This window comes from Ostrea edulis, chromosome 8 (assembly GCF_947568905.1).
Source record: "Ostrea edulis chromosome 8, xbOstEdul1.1, whole genome shotgun sequence".
In the NCBI taxonomy this organism is placed as follows: Eukaryota; Metazoa; Mollusca; class Bivalvia; order Ostreida; family Ostreidae; genus Ostrea; species Ostrea edulis.
Genome location: NC_079171.1, coordinates 5,337,594 through 5,355,093, shown reverse-complemented (window position 1 = coordinate 5,355,093; position 17,500 = coordinate 5,337,594). Strand labels below are relative to the sequence as shown.

The following is a 17,500-nucleotide window of genomic DNA, read 5'->3' as shown; positions in this document are numbered from 1 at the left end:
TTTATTTGCGGTTTTCTGACGTGAAGGTGGACACTGACTGAACTAAAGACATGATGTCTTCCACTCAGACTATTGAGGTACTCTGCACTTAATCAGCTGCGTACACAGGTTGCTTTATCGCTGATAAGATTTGCTTTTTGAAGACACGAGTCATTATGTGGACTCTGCCTCTAGTGAACAAAAGTCGTTTTAAAGCCTTTAAGACTTGTTTTACTGATGACGAGTTGTTTCACTGTTTTAGAGACTGACTTAATTGAGGACACAAGCCATTTAATTGACACAAGTCGTTTGATGGTCGTGGAGACTTACTTAATTGAGGACACAAGCCGTTTAATTGACACAAGTCGTTTGATGGCTGTGGAGACTTACTTAATTGACACAAGTCGTTTGATAGCCGCAGAGACTTACTTAATTGACACAAGTCGTTTGATGGCCGTGGAGACTTACTTAATTGACACAAGTCGTTTGATAGCCGCGGAGACTTACTTAATGGAGGACACAAGTCGTTTGATAGCCTCAGAGACACTCTTGGAGTGGTTGGAGTACAGCTGGTATGTGGGAGGGTCCTTGGGGTTGACAGCCAGTTGTTTTGCTGCTGCCACCATACTACAGGCCCCATCTATCATGGCCTTGCCAGCAGAGACTATGGGCTCCTGGGCTTTTCTGGCCTGAAAAATAGTACAAGTTTAAAGACACAGGTCAAGCAGCGGAGTAAATTGGCCTTGTTTATCTGTAATTTTATTGATTACAATCATTGTTTTTTACATAGCTGAGTCTATTCAAATCTACCAAAAACAATTTTCTCCCCATTGAGTTGGTTTATGGGATTGAAAAAGACATACAAGTTTTTCATTTGTTCAAAGAAGCACATTTACAAATCTTTAACCGCCAAACTGAATCACAACCTATCCCACTCAAAAATAAATCTCAATCAATCATTCACCAATGTTCCAGTAATCTAGAGCCAGATAGGTGGACACATTTTTATATATTTGACAGTTTCAAGAATTAGAAAATAATGAGAGATTGTGACATCAAAAAGACAACAAGAAAATTATTGCGAGACAGGCCACAAAACTCCTATCCATGACCTGTGTGACCTTGGTTTTTAATGATTGTGGTCAGTCAATAGATCTGTGACCTTGGTCTTTAATGATTGTGGTCAGTCAATAGATCTGTGACCTTGGTCTTTAATGATTGTGGTCAGTCAATAGATCTGTGACCTTGGTCTTTAATGATTGTGGTCAGTCAATACATCTGTGACCTTGGTCTTTAATGATTGTGGTCAGTCAATACATCTGTGTGACCTTGGTCATTAATGATTGTGGTCAGTCAATAGATCTGCGACCTTGGTCTTTAATGATTGTGGTCAGTCAATAGATCTGTGTGACCTTGGTCATTAATGATTGTGGTCAGTCAATAGATCTGTGACCTTGGTCTTTAATGATTGTGGTCAATCAATACATCTGTGTGACCTTGGTCTTTAATGATTGTGGTCAGTCAATAGATCTGTGTGTCCTTGGTCTTTAATGATTGTGGTCAGTCAATAGATCTGTGACCTTGGTCTTTAATGATTGTGGTCAGTCAATAGATCTGTGACCTTGGTCTTTAATGATTGTGGTCAGTCAATAGGATCAACCCGTCTCTCTATCTGAAGGAATTCAGTTTTTATTGAATCAAGCAATTCATTAACGAGTCTAGGGAATACAAAATAACCCTCAACAGACACACACATCTAATCCGAATCACAACAGAGGGCAGCACCTCTATCTTATAAACCTGTACCTCAGGGCAGCACCTCTGTCTTATAAATCTGTACTTCAGGGCAGCATCTATCTTATAAATCTGTACCTCAGGGCTGCAGAGGGCAGCATCTATCTTATAAATCTGTACCTCGGGGCCGCTGAGGGCAGCATCTCTAATTTATAAATGTGTACCTCAGGACTGATCTTGGCCGGCATGCTGGCGAATTCTGGAGATGAGGCGAAAGTGGTGAGTTCATCCACGGCATCCGTCAGTGGTTTGGCTGCCTCTGCACACCGCAGGCGATTTTCCTCCGTGAAGTCCTGATCCAGCGCCTGTAGGGAGAAGTTTACAAACGAATGATTACAGTAAAATATCCACTTCCAATAGCCCTTCCTGTTAAAAACCTTACTATAGACTCCTGAATATACAGAAGGAATTTATTATCACATCATTTTGATGTATACAAGTCATTTTGCCATGTCAAGTACTACTGTAAAATAAGGAATCCATACTATTTCTGTTCCATGTCAAGTACTACTGTAGAATAAGGAATCCATAATATTTCTGTTCCATGTCAAGTACTACTGTAAAATAAGGAATCCCAGGGATCAACATTAACGGTTGTCCGATTGCCCGAGGCAAGTGAAAACCCAGTGCAGACAAGTGAAACTCAATACACACTTTCCCGATGGGGCAAGTGATTATTTAAGTAAGAAATATGATTATTATAATAATTGTGTTAAGCTTGATGAATATCAAATATTAGATCGTAAAGTCCAACTCTATATATTGCTATTTTCTTTACCAAATCGTCAGATTATAGCGAATACCCATTCTTGTAGATCGTACTGTATCACCAATTGACAGAGAGAGATAAGAGTTACTGGTTGAAAGGCTTAATAGAGTCTAATATATTTCAGACAACTACATTTTATATTCGGACAAGTAAAGCTTCGAGTTTACTTGCCCAAAGGGCAAGTAAGAAGAAAAGTTAATGTCTATCCCTGAATCCATAATATTTCTGTTCCTTCTTTTCCCAGAATTTGAACTATTGTTCTGTCCAAAGTCAGTATACACAACCTGACCTTGAGGAGCTGACCCTGCAGTTAATGATAAGAACTGACCATGCTACCCAACCTTGATAACTTCAACTTTGCTTACTAACCTTGATAGCTGTGACATTGCTAACTAACCTTGATGACTGTGACCTTGCTAATTGACCTTGATAGCTGTGACCTTGCTTACTAACCTTGATAGCTGTGACCTTGCTTACTAACCTTGATAGCTTTGACCAGGTTCGCTGTGCTGTTGGCTACGTCCTTGGCACTCTGTACGAAGTGTCGCTTGGCAACAGGATTGGAGGTTTTGCTGGAGGCCAGACGACAGGCATTACACAAGGCCGATGTGTGCTTAGCAACCACAGTAGCCGCCGACAACACCTACAAAGGGAGAAAACTCTAAAGCACCCATCTTTATCTGGATTCTCATTTAAATAACCTTTTGGTTAAAAGAAAAAGCATTACAGCCCGATATATACAGTATCATTAATTCTTGAACAGCATAAGTTAGTTTGAACTCTGATACAGTGTTACAGCATTAAATATTTACACTTCAAAGTTAGAGCATTAAATATTTACACTTCAAAATTACAGTATCAAGTATTTATACTTCAAAGACGAAACATTATTAGATCTGTATATGACAACTATTCACATGAAACATTATTAGATCTGTATATGACAACTATTCACATGAAACATTATTAGATCTGTATATGACAACTATTCACTTGAGAATGTCACGTTTTCTACAGCAGTCAGTTCACATTCTGCCTGACACAATGATATAGGTTCCTAATGTATCATTAATTGTTAGCACACGATACATTATCTGTATTCTCTGATACACTGCGATACAAATTAACCGATATATTCTTGTTAACTCTGATACACTGCGATACAAATTAACCGATACATTCTTGTTAACTCTGATACACTGCGATACAAATTAACCAATACATTCTTGTTAACTCCGATACGCTGCGATACACCGGTTAGTAAGACAGATAGCAGCTCTCCCACACCAATAGTCTCCTCCACTGATATAACACGATATGTGATACAGAGTTTACATTCAATATAATATGTGAACTAACCCTAATATAGTGGATATTTATATGGTGATTATTCTGTGGGTCATATCACTAAATAAAGGCATGCCAGTGTCAGTCTTATTGTGTGTCTGTGTGTGTACATGTGTCTGTGTGTACATGTGTGTGTGTACATTTGAGTGTACATGTGTCTGTGTGTACATGTGTGTCTGTATATGTGTGTACATGTGTCTGTGTGTACATGTGTGTGTGTACATTTGAGTGTATATGTGTCTGTGTGTATATGTGTGTCTGTATATGTGTGTACATGTGTCTGTGTGTACATGTGTCTGTGTGTATATGTGTGTGTCTGTAGATGTGTGTGTGTGTACATATGTCTGTATATGTGTGTGTGTGTACATGTGTCTGTATGTGTGTCTGTGTGTACATGTGTCTGTACATGTGTCTGTACATGTGTCTGTGTGTGTACATGTGTCTGTGTCTGTATGTGTGTCTGTGTGTGTGTACATGTGTCTGTGTGTACATGTGTCTGTGTGTGTGTACATGTGTCTGTCTGTGTGTACATGTGTCTGTGTGTGTGTCTGTGTGTATATGTGTGTCTGTATATGTGTCTGTACATGTGTCTGTGTGTACATGTGTCTGTATGTGTGTCTGTGTGTATATGTGTGTACTGTATATGTGTGTACTGTATATGTGTGAACATGTGTCTGTGTGTACATGTGTCTGTGTGTACATGTGTCTGTGTGTATATGTGTCTGTCTGTACATATGTCTGTATATGTGTGTACATGTGTGTGTGTGTACATGTGTCTGTCTGTACATATGTCTGTATATGTGTGTCTGTATATGTGTGAACATGTGTCTGTGTGTACATGTGTCTGTGTGTACATGTGTCTGTATGTGTGTCTGTGTGTATATGTGTGTACTGTATATGTGTGTCTGTATATGTGTGAACATGTGTCTGTGTGTACATGTGTCTGTGTGTACATGTGTCTGTGTGTACATGTGTCTGTGTGTATATGTGTCTGTACATGTGTCTGTGTGTACATGTGTCTGTCTGTACATATGTCTGTATATGTGTGTACATGTGTGTGTGTACATGTGTCTGTGTGTACATGTGTCTGTGTGTACATGTGTCTGTGTGTACATATGTCTGTATATGTGTGTAGATTTGTGTCTGTACATGTGTGTTTGTTCATCAGTATGACCTATACTACTGAGCTACAGTGAACCTACTGTGGTTTAATTCTGTGCTCTGTGTTTTCTACAGACACACTGGACAGTTTAAAGAGACACACCAGCTCTAGAGAAGTGCTTAGGACAATGCTGTTCGTCTTGATTTAACACTTACATTCTGACTTCAATCAAATCATTAAAATTTCCTACAGAACTAAACATCAAAAGAGGCATACAACACAAAAAAGGGATATCTATTTACAAGAAATTCTCAATAGTGCACCACTGTCTCACCGAGATAGTTCTCAATAGTGCACCACTGTCTCACTGAGATAGTTCTCAATAGTGCACCACTGTCTCACTGAGATAGTTCTCAATAGTGCACCACTGTCTCACTGAGATAGTTCTCAATAGTGTATCTCACTGAGATTGTACTGTAAATCAGTTCTCAATAGTGCACCACTATCTCACAGAGATTGTACTGTAAATCAGTTCTCAATAGTGCACCACTGTCTCACTGAGATCGTTCTCAATAGTACACCACTGTCTCACTGAGATAGTTCTCAATAGTGCACCACTATCTCACTGAGATTGTACTGTAAATCTAACTTCACTGAGATTGTAATGTAAATTTCACTTCACTGAGATTGTAATGTAAATCTAACTTCACTGAGATTGTACTGTATATCTAATTTCACTGTCTCGCTGACATAACATAGATATTGAACTTGTTTACACCCAGTTCAGTTACATAGTACACATGTAGATATTGAACTTGTTTACACCCAGTTCAGTTACATAGTACACATGTAGATATTGAACTTGTTTACACCCAGTTCAGTTACATAGTACACATGTAGATATTGAACTTGTTTACACCCAGTTCAGTTACATAGTACACATGTAGATATTGAACTTGTTTACACCCAGTTCAGTTACATAGTACACATGTAGATATTGAACTTGCTTACACCCAGTTCAGTTACATACTACACATTATATGAGAGCCTACACAGTTGCTATGGATATCAAAGTTCATATACAGTTCCTACAATAACAGACACACATCTTATTACCATGGTAACCATTAATAGCAACGAGACACATATAGCATGTCTAATTCAAACATTCATGTAAAAACAAACATTTTTTGCAACAGATTTGAATTTCATAAATATAAGGAATTTGAAAATGTGTTACCATGGCTACCAGTTATACAGACAAACTCTCTACAGAGAAGCGTAAACAATATTATATCTCTACACGTAATACTGACAGGAAGTTAACAGAATTCTGGGAAATATACATTCACACTGTGATATCTTACATCATGCAGAGACCTTCGCTGGAATTGTGTGATGTAAAAGAAAACATAAGTTTAAATATACTGAAGTAATGAATATTCATTATACTGAAGTAATGAATATTCAATGACATAATGAATATTCAAATTCAAACCTTTATCAACAAGATTAATGAAAATTCAAATAGAAATGATGAATATTCATAAGTATGATATATGAATAATTATAATGACTTATACAGCATATATGTAGTGTCAGACGAAAATAAAATGTAGAGAAGAATAGTCGTCCACAACATGAAATATTTTGTATACTGATAAATGTACTAATAAATGAATATTCAATAGTTGAGGAATAATCAGGGACACTACATTTTTTTACCTTCTTCCTATCATACAAAAGAAGCTGTTTCAACACAAAATATGCAAATCTCAATAAGGCAATAATAACCTATTTATGTTCAACCCCGCCTACTCATCTTGCCAATCAAAACTTTTTTCAAAAGAAATCTATCTAAAATGGTTTGGCAATATATTTCTAAACTTTGAGCAACTGACTCTTTTCAAATGGAAATAATGGGAGAGAAGAATGTCCAAAAAAAATATCTCTAAGGCGACAACAGAGAATGGCCTTGAACGTGAGAATGGCCTTGAATTCTGATATTGGGGAATTAACATTTAAGGCTGACGTAACAACATTGTGATAGCTCTGTGTAAATAAAAAAAAAAAACATTCAACACAAAGAACTAAGGGCACAATGCACAGGAATACATGACCCCAGGGGTCACCTGGAAGTCAAGGTCACCTACCATTGACCTACAGCTGTCCATCATGTAGTACTAAATAAAGAAGGATAAATCGTTAAGTACTTGTGAGAAATATCCCAGTCTTTTGAAAGGTTTTACTTTATTTCATATTGATTTACTCTGGTCTTCTTTGTGTGTCTCAGATTTCTGAAGTAATATTCTGAAGGGGGGGGGGCTCAACAGGGGTAAGTTCTAATTCATTCTACTATTAGAAATGGAAATGTTGACAGCACTACATTTGACCAATTACAAGTTGGAAATTTCTATTATTACCAAGAAAACCTAGAGCAGTAGGTTAGGGCAGACTAATAATTACACATAGTTACTCAAAGCATCATTAATTGTTCGTTAGTGGGCTTGGTGTTAAAGGTTCAGGAATACAGGGTTTGGTTAGGAGAACAGCGATTTCTAAAAGCTTGCTCTGATGTCCTATTCTAAACAGACACATCTAAAAAGCAGCTGAAAATTTCATTTTTTAATATTGTTAATGAATTTAGGGTATTCGGAATTAGTACAAGCCATTACTCTCTTATAAAGGGATACAAATTCTGATTGGCCAAAACTTATTGAATTTAATATAGGAAGAACAAAATTTGGTCTGTAGAATTATCATCAAAATGCCAGCGACCGTGCTACCATTATAAATGTGGGACTTTCCGACTCCAAATAAAGATACCTTACTCAGAACATATTACAAACTAGACTTACAAAAAATGAAATCCTTTGGACAAAATTTCTCTATACTATACACTCAATGAAAATACTGGCAAGGCTGCACTAGTACATTTAATGTAGTCAACACACAGTGCTAAAATGGTCACTTAGTGGACACTAACCTGTTGCTGGGAGCTGGCCGGGTTAATCAGGTTCTGACAAGCCATCTGTATGGCCTGGTTAGCCCGGGCAAACTGAGACTGGTCCACCAATCCAGGCCTGCCGGGCTCTGAAGCCCTGTCCGAGATCCCCACCAGGTAGGCTGCCTGTAAAACACACCACATTTCCCTGTCACCATTGTGCTTTAATGTAATCGCTAAATTTTCATTGCTGGGACCAACTGTTATTTATGCTGGGGGTTAAGTACTCATTAAGTACGCGTATTGACATATTCCAGCGATTTTTTTTCCTTATATAACTGGTACCGATAAACGGTAGCATTCCCAATGCCAAAAACCATTGATTTTCCCCAATTTTGAGACTAAAAATGCCCAATTTACTTGCCAAAAAATAGACCAGCCGCTGACATCGTAATTTAATTAGTCTGAAACGTTGTACAAATTAACTAAAATGTTCACTTCCGGTATTAAATTGAAAGTACAGATCATGGCAGTGCGCGTGTTTTGTAGAGCTACAACGATTCTAAAATGAGCCTTCGACGATTCCTTTATGTCTCACAACAGCAAATATTACCGTAAAAAAATTTGTAAAGAGATGACTACTTCTTGTTTTGTTCTCTCTTTTCTTTTAATTGAAACCATTTGCTGATACTTTGGTAGAAAATTCCCAATTTGTTCGATTTTGGCGCCATTTTTCCAATTGAATGGGTACCGGTACCAGTACCAATGGGTAGAAAAAAATCGCTGTATTCATAAAATTAATCTGCAGATAATCTAGTTCTTTCCCACAGAAAGATTCCAATAGTTTTGAAACATTCCCTTACCTGTGAAGCAGCTTCTGTCAGACCACAAACAGATGTTGAGAAATTCCCCACGGAGTCACAGAAGTTCTCCAGGTCTCCTTTTTTAGCGTGGTTTGTAATACCCGTCATCGAATCGCCCAACATCTGACAAAAATTCGAAAAAACAATAAGCGGAAAGTCTTAGTACACTGTAACCAACAGCAAGCTGACAATGAGGAGGCTTTTACCGTTCAGGGGGAGACAATCTACTGTATATTTCATTAAGTCAGGTAAGAATGAAAACATGTTACGAATACTGTTATATTTCAATGTCACGTGATAACATAAAGATGTTTTACTCGGTAAATAATTCCTCTACACAACATACTGTCAACACGGAAACATCGTCGAGATTGACGAAATAAAATTCCCATTAGTTTTCTCCGTTTAACAGAATTGCTAATTTTGACGAATTCTCAATTAAGAAATGTTTAAAAGAGTACCAATAAAAATATAGATGTTCATCTTTATTCAAGGAGAACAATGTTTGAGTTATTAGTAAAACACTGCCTTACTACTGAAGACATTGCAGGGAATCTATATTGTATTTTCAGTCTGGAACAAAGATCATGTGAAACAGTTTTGTCAAAAAGAAACTCATTCTCAAAACCAATCTTCATTAATTTCATTTCCTGATTTCAAAATATTCATTTCATTTGCAAGCAATAAAGTCATGTTTAGAACCATGAAATGTTGGAAGATTCTGAGGAACTTAACAAGTATATCATATTTTGAAGATTGTTTGCTCCCCGTCAATTGATACACATTTCCATATCAACAGTACAATCTGGGCCAGCGGGTGTCACACACAGAGAAATAACACCACTAAGGACCTGGACCAGCGGGTGTCACACACAGAGAAATAACACCACTAAGGACCTGGACCAGCGGGTGTCACACACAGAGAAATAACACCACTAAGGACCTGGACCAGCGGGTGTCACACACAGAGAAATAACACCACTAAGGACCTGGACCAGCGGGTGTCACACACAGAGAAATAACACCACTAAGGACCTGGACCAGCGGGTGTCACACACAGAGAAATAACACCACTAAGGACCTGGACCAGCGGGTGTCACACACAGAGAAATAACACCACTAAGGACCTGGACCAGCGGGTGTCACACACAGAGAAATAACACCACTAAGGACCTGGACCAGCGGGTGTCACACACAGAGAAATAACACCACTAAGGACCTGGACCAGCGGGTGTCACACACAGAGAAATAACACCACTAAGGACCTGGACCAGCGGGTGTCACACACAGAGAAATAACACCACTAAGGACCTGGACCAGCGGGTGTCACACACAGAGAAATAACACCACTAAGGACCTGGACCAGCGGGTGTCACACACAGAGAAATAACACCACTAAGGACCTGGACCAGCGGGTGTCACACACAGAGAAATAACACCACTAAGGACCTGGACCAGCGGGTGTCACACACAGAGAAATAACACCACTAAGGACCTGGACCAGCGGGTGTCACACACAGAGAAATAACACCACTAAGGACCTGGACCAGCGGGTGTCACACACAGAGAAATAACACCACTAAGGACCTGGACCAGCGGGTGTCACACACAAAAATAACATCACTCAGGACCTGGACTGATTAGTAACAACACTGAACAGAGTGCAACAGTCAGAGTTAAAACAACACCGAGAACAGCTAAAGTATCATCAACATATCATCAGCATATCATCAACATATCATCAACATATCATGTGTTTACAGGGGTATCAACATATCATGTGTTTAAAGGGGTATCAATATATCGTGTGTTTACAGGGGTATCAACATATCATGTGTTTAAAGGGGTATCAATATATCGTGTGTTTACAGGGGTATCAACATATCATGTGTTTAAAGGGGTATCAATATATCGTGTGTTTACAGGGGTATCAACATATCGTGTGTTTACAGGGGTATCAATATATCATGTGTTTACAGACCTATACATATCACATGTTCATAGAAATATCAATGTCACAAAGTATAATCTAACATCTAGTGAACATTTTCATAATCACTGGGATTTTTCGTGAAGAAATGCTTACTCGATGCAGAATCTTTAGAACGTAAAACTTCCACAGTCATTGTTTAAGCTTACAATCTATAGAACGTAAAACTTTCATAGTCCTTGTTTAAGCTTACAATCTATAGAACGTAAAACTTTCATAGTCCTTGTTTAAGCTTACAATCTATAGAACGCAAAACTTCCACTCTTTGTTTAAGCTCACAATAATGGACATAAATCACTGCCCCCATTTTATTTTTGCCCTAGTTGTCAGTGGGCGGATCTAAGACTGGGCCAATAAAAACAACACAGAGTTGTCCCTCTTTTAACGTGACGAGGCAATGTAAGATGAGGTAAAACCCACAAGTTTAGTTTTAACGTGACAAGGCAATGTAAGATGAGGTAAAACCCACAAGTTTAGTTTTAACATGACGAGGCAATGTAAGATGAGGTAAAACCCACAAGTTTAGTTTTAACGTGACGAGGCAATGTAAGATGAGGTAAAACCCACAAGTTTAGTTTTAACGTGATGAGAATTCAAAGTCATTGGATTCTAAATTTTTTGTTCACATAATCTGATGACTGTGCAACAATCAATATGAACATTCATACTGCTTTCATTTGTCTGATTAATGTTTTCAATGTCAAGCAAGAAATATCTACAATCAGCAGTGCATACATCAACATATTGCATTACTCCGAGTAAATATCATTGAACTAGGTCATTCTAGATTTCTACAGGTCTCTGATTAAACATGATGTCATAGCACTCCAATTACATTTCCTGAGCTATCAACTTTTACCTTGTGTGTGTGTGTGTGTGTGTGTGTGTGAGGGGGGGGGGGGGGGGGGGGGGGGGGGGTTGCATAAACACCACTCCCTTAAATCTTCATCACTTAAAATCAGCTTCTCACAATTTTACAATATAAATTTTCTATACAGAAAAGAGTATGTTAATGAATTATGATGCCCTCTCAATTCTCATCTGACCTTTGACCTCTATACATGACTTGACCTCACTCTCCCTTACAGAGGATGAGGTCAAAAGTTCAAGACAATGCTGATGTACAGTTATAAAAAGGCAATCGCTGATTTCAGAGAATGTTACAAGTAGTACACCCAAAATAAAACATACCGCCCCCCAAAAAAACATACCGCCTAAATAAAACATGCCGCCCAAATAAAAACCACAAATAAAAAGTCCCAGAATTAGCTAATCCTGAAAAACCTACTATACATGTGTGTGTCGAAGAGTAAATCCAATGAAGATTAGCTAATCCTGAAAACTATACTGTACATGTGTGTGTCGAAGAGTAAATCCAATGAAGATTAGCTAATCCTGAAAACTATACATGTGTGTGTCAAATGAAAAAACCAAAGAGAAACTGAAACAAAATCAAGAACCCCTTCCCTCCACATGCTTCATTTGGTAGAGATGGAATGTAGCTAGGACACACAGACAGACAGGCTCAACAATACTGTTAACATTTGTGTATATTCAGCAGCTAATCAACATAGATATATATATTCAGCGGGTAATTAACATTGATGAATATATTCAGCGGCTAATTAACATTGATGAATATATTCAGCGGCTAATTAACATTGACGAATATATTCAGCGGCTAATTAACATTGACGAATATATTCAGCGACTAATTAACATTGACGAATATATTCAGCGGCTAATTAACATTGACGAATATATTCAGCGACTAATTAACATTGACGAATATATTCAGTGGCTAATTAACATTGACGAATATATTCAGCGGCTAATTAACATTGATAAATACATTCAGCTCTCAGAAACAGACTGATTCCGTGTTTGTCCGCCTTACTGTTTGTAATCATGCTTCAGTATGTGAATTACATTGATTAACTGGCATTTTATCAGTGGTTTTGTGTGGTGGACGGAAGGATTACGATGTACTGAATTCAGAAGTGCCGTTACGATAAGGTACGTGAGTGGTTTTTGTGTGGCAGTGCTGAACTGGGGGGTTAGGATGTGTAGAATTCGGAAGTGCCGTTATGATAAGGTATGTGAACAGGATGTGTTGAGCTAGTCTGTTATAAGCTTTCTGGGTACAACATGAAACAGAAAGATGGGTTATATAGAAGGTGAAATTTACCCAGACTTGGCCCTGTGATAAAATCCTCACACAATCAGCCAATCAGATGACAGCATTAAAATTTAAATGATCAGCCAATCAGATGACAGCATTAAAATTTAAAATGATCAGCCAATCAGATGACGGCATTACAATTTAAATGATCAGCCAATCATATGATGGCAATAGAAAATTGAAGCTATAAATACTTATCATAATCAGGATTTCAAATCTCAATCAATAACAAGAACCTCAAGATTTTTACAGAATATCTTTGGCATTCATAAAGATTGCAACAATGGATGGTATTTGAAAATGTTGACATAGAAAATGAATATCATACAACAGAGAACAAGACAAGACAAATGAAAATGCATCCAACAAACAGTTAAATATCATAATGAAATTCTGGGAGTCTTGTCATTCTTTTTCTACGGGTAACAATTCCGACAGCATTGCCTCTGATATTTTTCTGACTTAACATGCTCTTACTGTGGGTGTAATCTGAGGAAATTGATGTAGCAGTTTTCTGAGCAGTGGTAGTTACCTTGGATTTCTCCATGACAGAGTCCAGGCACTCAAAGTAGGATAGGTCCGTCACCGGTTCATTAGCACTCTCAAGCATGGACTTCATCATCTACAGTACAGCACAAAAAGTTATATCACCTACAGTACAGCACAAACTATTATATCACCTACAGTACTGTACAAAAAGTTATAACACCTACAGTACAACACAAAAAGTTACATCATCTACAGTACAGCACAAAAAAATATATCATCTACAGTACAGCACAAAAAGTTATATCATCTACAGTACTGTACAAAAAAATATATCACCTACAGTACAGCACAAAAGGCTTTAAAGTTACCAAACAAATCTGAAAAGACTTGGATCAAAAGACAATATCTCAAAATTACACAGTACGATACTGACATTATCTTGATATTACCCTGTATGACACTGACCTGAATTTGTCGGAGGGCGTTATCACATTCCTTCTGACCTGGGGCTGACACTGTGCAGACATTAATCAGCTGGTTGATGCTTTCTGTCACTGCCCTGAAATTCAAACGTTACAATGCATACATTGTCCTGTAATTCAAACATTACAATGCATACACTCCCAAAATACTGCATTTTATTCATAAATCTCACAGTTCCCATTTTCCCGCTTCTTCTTTCATTTCTATACGAAAAGACTTTCTACTATTGAATATGAAAAAATTAAAATTGTTGCTTCGCACCTGAAAAATATCATTGGTTTCCATGGCAATCCTTTTAAACACTGCATTAAACTAACTGATTTTAATAGAGACATTTTTATTCATTGTTATATTCAGTACACACCTGGCTGCCTGTGACAGAAGATTCTTGGTGTTGGGAGCGTTTGGATCAGCTGACACAGACTTGGCAGCCAGTAACAGCTTACTGGACACCATGGAGATGTTCTTCAGGCCGCCCACAATCTGGTTCTGGGTGTCCACGTCCTTAGACAAACCTGCAAGTTCACCAAGCGCCATTTAGAAGTAAATCAAAGAGTACAGTCATCCTCAGGTCAGAAGAATTAGATTTATAAATAAGGAACATCTAATGCTTTTCCCATCATTAAGTTAAGACCTGTAAATGAAACAAAACCCAGGGACAATGACCTTGACCCAGTTACCCACTGCAGGTATGCACCCTCTTCTCTGTTTGAACTAGAATTAGCGGGACTAATGCCCCCTGCAGGACACATTGGCTGGTGGGAAATAATGAATATGAGCTCATGGAATAGTTTATAACATATACTCTGGACAATGACCTCGCCCCTCTGTTTTGAAACTTTAAATTATGAGCCCCACACAACCCATACATACAGCCTCAGTCACACCTACCTGCCACGGTGAGTCCAGACTTGATGAATTCTGAGTATGATGTACTGTATTCTCGAGATGACTCAGCAAGCTGAATGGGTGTGCCTCGAGACGCCGTGACAATGTTGCTGGCTGACTGGTTCAGGTTCACAGCCGCGTTGTTTATCTCGATCTGAACCTCCTGGAAGGTTCTGTCAGTGCTGGGGTACTGCAAGCAAACGAAATCTCCGTAAACCATTCACTGAACCAAGAAACGAAATCTCCGTAAATCATACACTGAACCAAGAAACGAAATCTCCGTAAACCATTCACTGAACCAAGAATAAACCATACACTGAACCGAGAAACGAAATCTCCGTAAACCATACACTGAACCGAGAAACGAAATCTCCGTAAACCATACACTGAACCAAGAAACGAAATCTCCGTAAACCATACACTGAACCAAGAATAAACCATACACTGAACCGAGAAACGAAATCTCCGTAAACCATACACTGAACCGAGAAACGAAATCTCCGTAAACCATACACTGAACCGAGAAACGAAATCTCCGTAAACTATTCACTGAACCAAGAAACGAAATCTCTGTAAACCATTCACTGAACCAAGAAAAATCCATTCACTGAACCAAGAAACGAAATCTCCGTAAACTATTCACTGAACCAAGAAACGAAATCTCTGTAAACCATTCACTGAACCAAGAATAAACCATTCACTGAACCGAGAAACGAAATCTCCGTAAACCATACACTGAACCAAGAAACGAAATCTCCGTAAACTATTCACTGAACCAAGAAACGAAATCTCTGTAAACCTTTCACTGAATCAAGAAAAAACCATTCACTGAACCAAGAAACGAAATCTCCATATTAAACCCATACACTGAACCGAGAAATGAAATCTCCATATTAAACCCATACACTGAACCGAGAAACGAAATCTCTGTAAACCATTCACAGAACCAAGAAACGAAATCTCCGTAAACCATACACTGAACCAAGAATAAACCATACACTGAACCAAGAAACGAAATCTCCGTAAACCATTCACTGAACCAAGAAACGAAATCTCCGTAAACCATTCACTGAACCAAGAAACGAAATCTCCGTAAACCATTCACTGAACCAAGAAACGAAATCTCCATATTAAACCCATACACTGAACCGAGAAATGAAATCTCCATATTAAACCCATACACTGAACCGAGAAACGAAATCTCTGTAAACCATTCACAGAACCAAGAAACGAAATCTCCGTAAACCATACACTGAACCAAGAATAAACCATACACTGAACCAAGAAACGAAATCTCCGTAAACTATTCACTGAACCAAGAAACGAAATCTCCATATTAAACCCATACACTGAACCGAGAAATGAAATCTTCATATTAAACCCATACACTGAACCGAGAAACGAAATCTCTGTAAACCATTCACAGAACCAAGAAACGAAATCTCCGTAAACCATTCACTGAACCAAGAAACGAAATCTCCGTAAACCATTCACTGAACCAAGAAACGAAATCTCCATATTAAACCCATACACTGAACCGAGAAATGAAATCTCCATATTAAACCCATACACTGAACCGAGAAACGAAATCTCTGTAAACCATTCACAGAACCAAGAAACGAAATCTCCGTAAACCATACACTGAACCAAGAATAAACCATACACTGAACCAAGAAACGAAATCTCCGTAAACTATTCACTGAACCAAGAAACGAAATCTCCATATTAAACCCATACACTGAACCGAGAAATGAAATCTTCATATTAAACCCATACACTGAACCGAGAAACGAAATCTCTGTAAACCATTCACAGAACCAAGAAACGAAATCTCCGTAAACCATACACTGAACCAAGAATAAACCATACACTGAACCAAGAAACGAAATCTCCGTAAACCATTCACTGAACCAAGAAACGAAATCTCCGTAAACCATTCACTGAACCAAGAAACGAAATCTCCGTAAACCATTCACTGAACCAAGAAACGAAATCTCCGTAAACCATTCACTGAACCAAGAAACGAAATCTCCGTAAACCATACACTGAACCAAGAATAAACCATACACTGAACCGAGAAACGAAATCTCCGTAAACCATTCACTGAACCGAGAAACGAAATCTCCGTAAACCATTCACTGAACCAAGAAACGAAATCTCCGTAAACCATTCACTGAACCAAAAAACGAAATCTCCGTATTAAACCCATACACTGAACCAAGAAACGAAATCTCCGTATTAAACCCATACACTGAACCAAGAAACGAAATCTCCGTATTAAACCCATACACTGAACCAAGAAACGAAATCTCCGTATTAAACCCATACACTGAACCAAGAAACGAAATCTCCGTATTAAACCCATACACTGAACCAAGAAACGAAATCTCCGTATTAAACCCATACACTGAACCAAGAAACGAAATCTCCGTATTAAACCCATACAGACTGAATAACAACATGAAGGTGGCAGCAAAGTTAAGGTGATGGCTAAAGTGGTGACTCATTCACTCTGCCTATATCACACAGAATGGTGAATCGATTCCTGCTTTTTAAAACACACAGAATGCAGGGGTTGAAAAATACGGTAGCCCGATGCCCGGGACTAGTAGTTTTCAGACTCGGACTAGTTAATATTAATGTACCAATAGTCCGTCGGACTAGCAGATC

General features: G+C 38.3%; 1 protein-coding gene across 27 annotated transcripts in view; it reads right to left on the bottom strand.

The window, feature by feature from the left end:
• The window catches only part of LOC125661139 (talin-1-like), a 106,597-nt gene that overhangs the window by 28,498 nt on the left and 60,599 nt on the right, over positions 1–17,500 (bottom strand). For 18 of the 27 annotated variants that reach the window (XM_056148023.1, XM_056148014.1, XM_056147994.1 and 15 more), the window contains 10 exons: positions 14,834–15,020; positions 14,307–14,457; positions 13,925–14,018; positions 13,503–13,592; positions 12,977–12,988; positions 8,799–8,921; positions 7,978–8,121; positions 3,024–3,185; positions 1,938–2,078; positions 487–668 (listed from right to left, as the gene is read on the bottom strand). In XM_056148023.1, coding sequence (XP_056003998.1) covers positions 487–668; positions 1,938–2,078; positions 3,024–3,185; positions 7,978–8,121; positions 8,799–8,921; positions 12,977–12,988; positions 13,503–13,592; positions 13,925–14,018; positions 14,307–14,457; positions 14,834–15,020 — 1,286 coding nt within the window. The remainder of the gene's footprint in view (positions 1–486; positions 669–1,937; positions 2,079–3,023; positions 3,186–7,977; positions 8,122–8,798; positions 8,922–12,976; positions 12,989–13,502; positions 13,593–13,924; positions 14,019–14,306; positions 14,458–14,833; positions 15,021–17,500) is intronic. The other 9 variants (XM_056148018.1, XM_056148003.1, XM_056148008.1 and 6 more) reach the window with 1 other exon arrangement.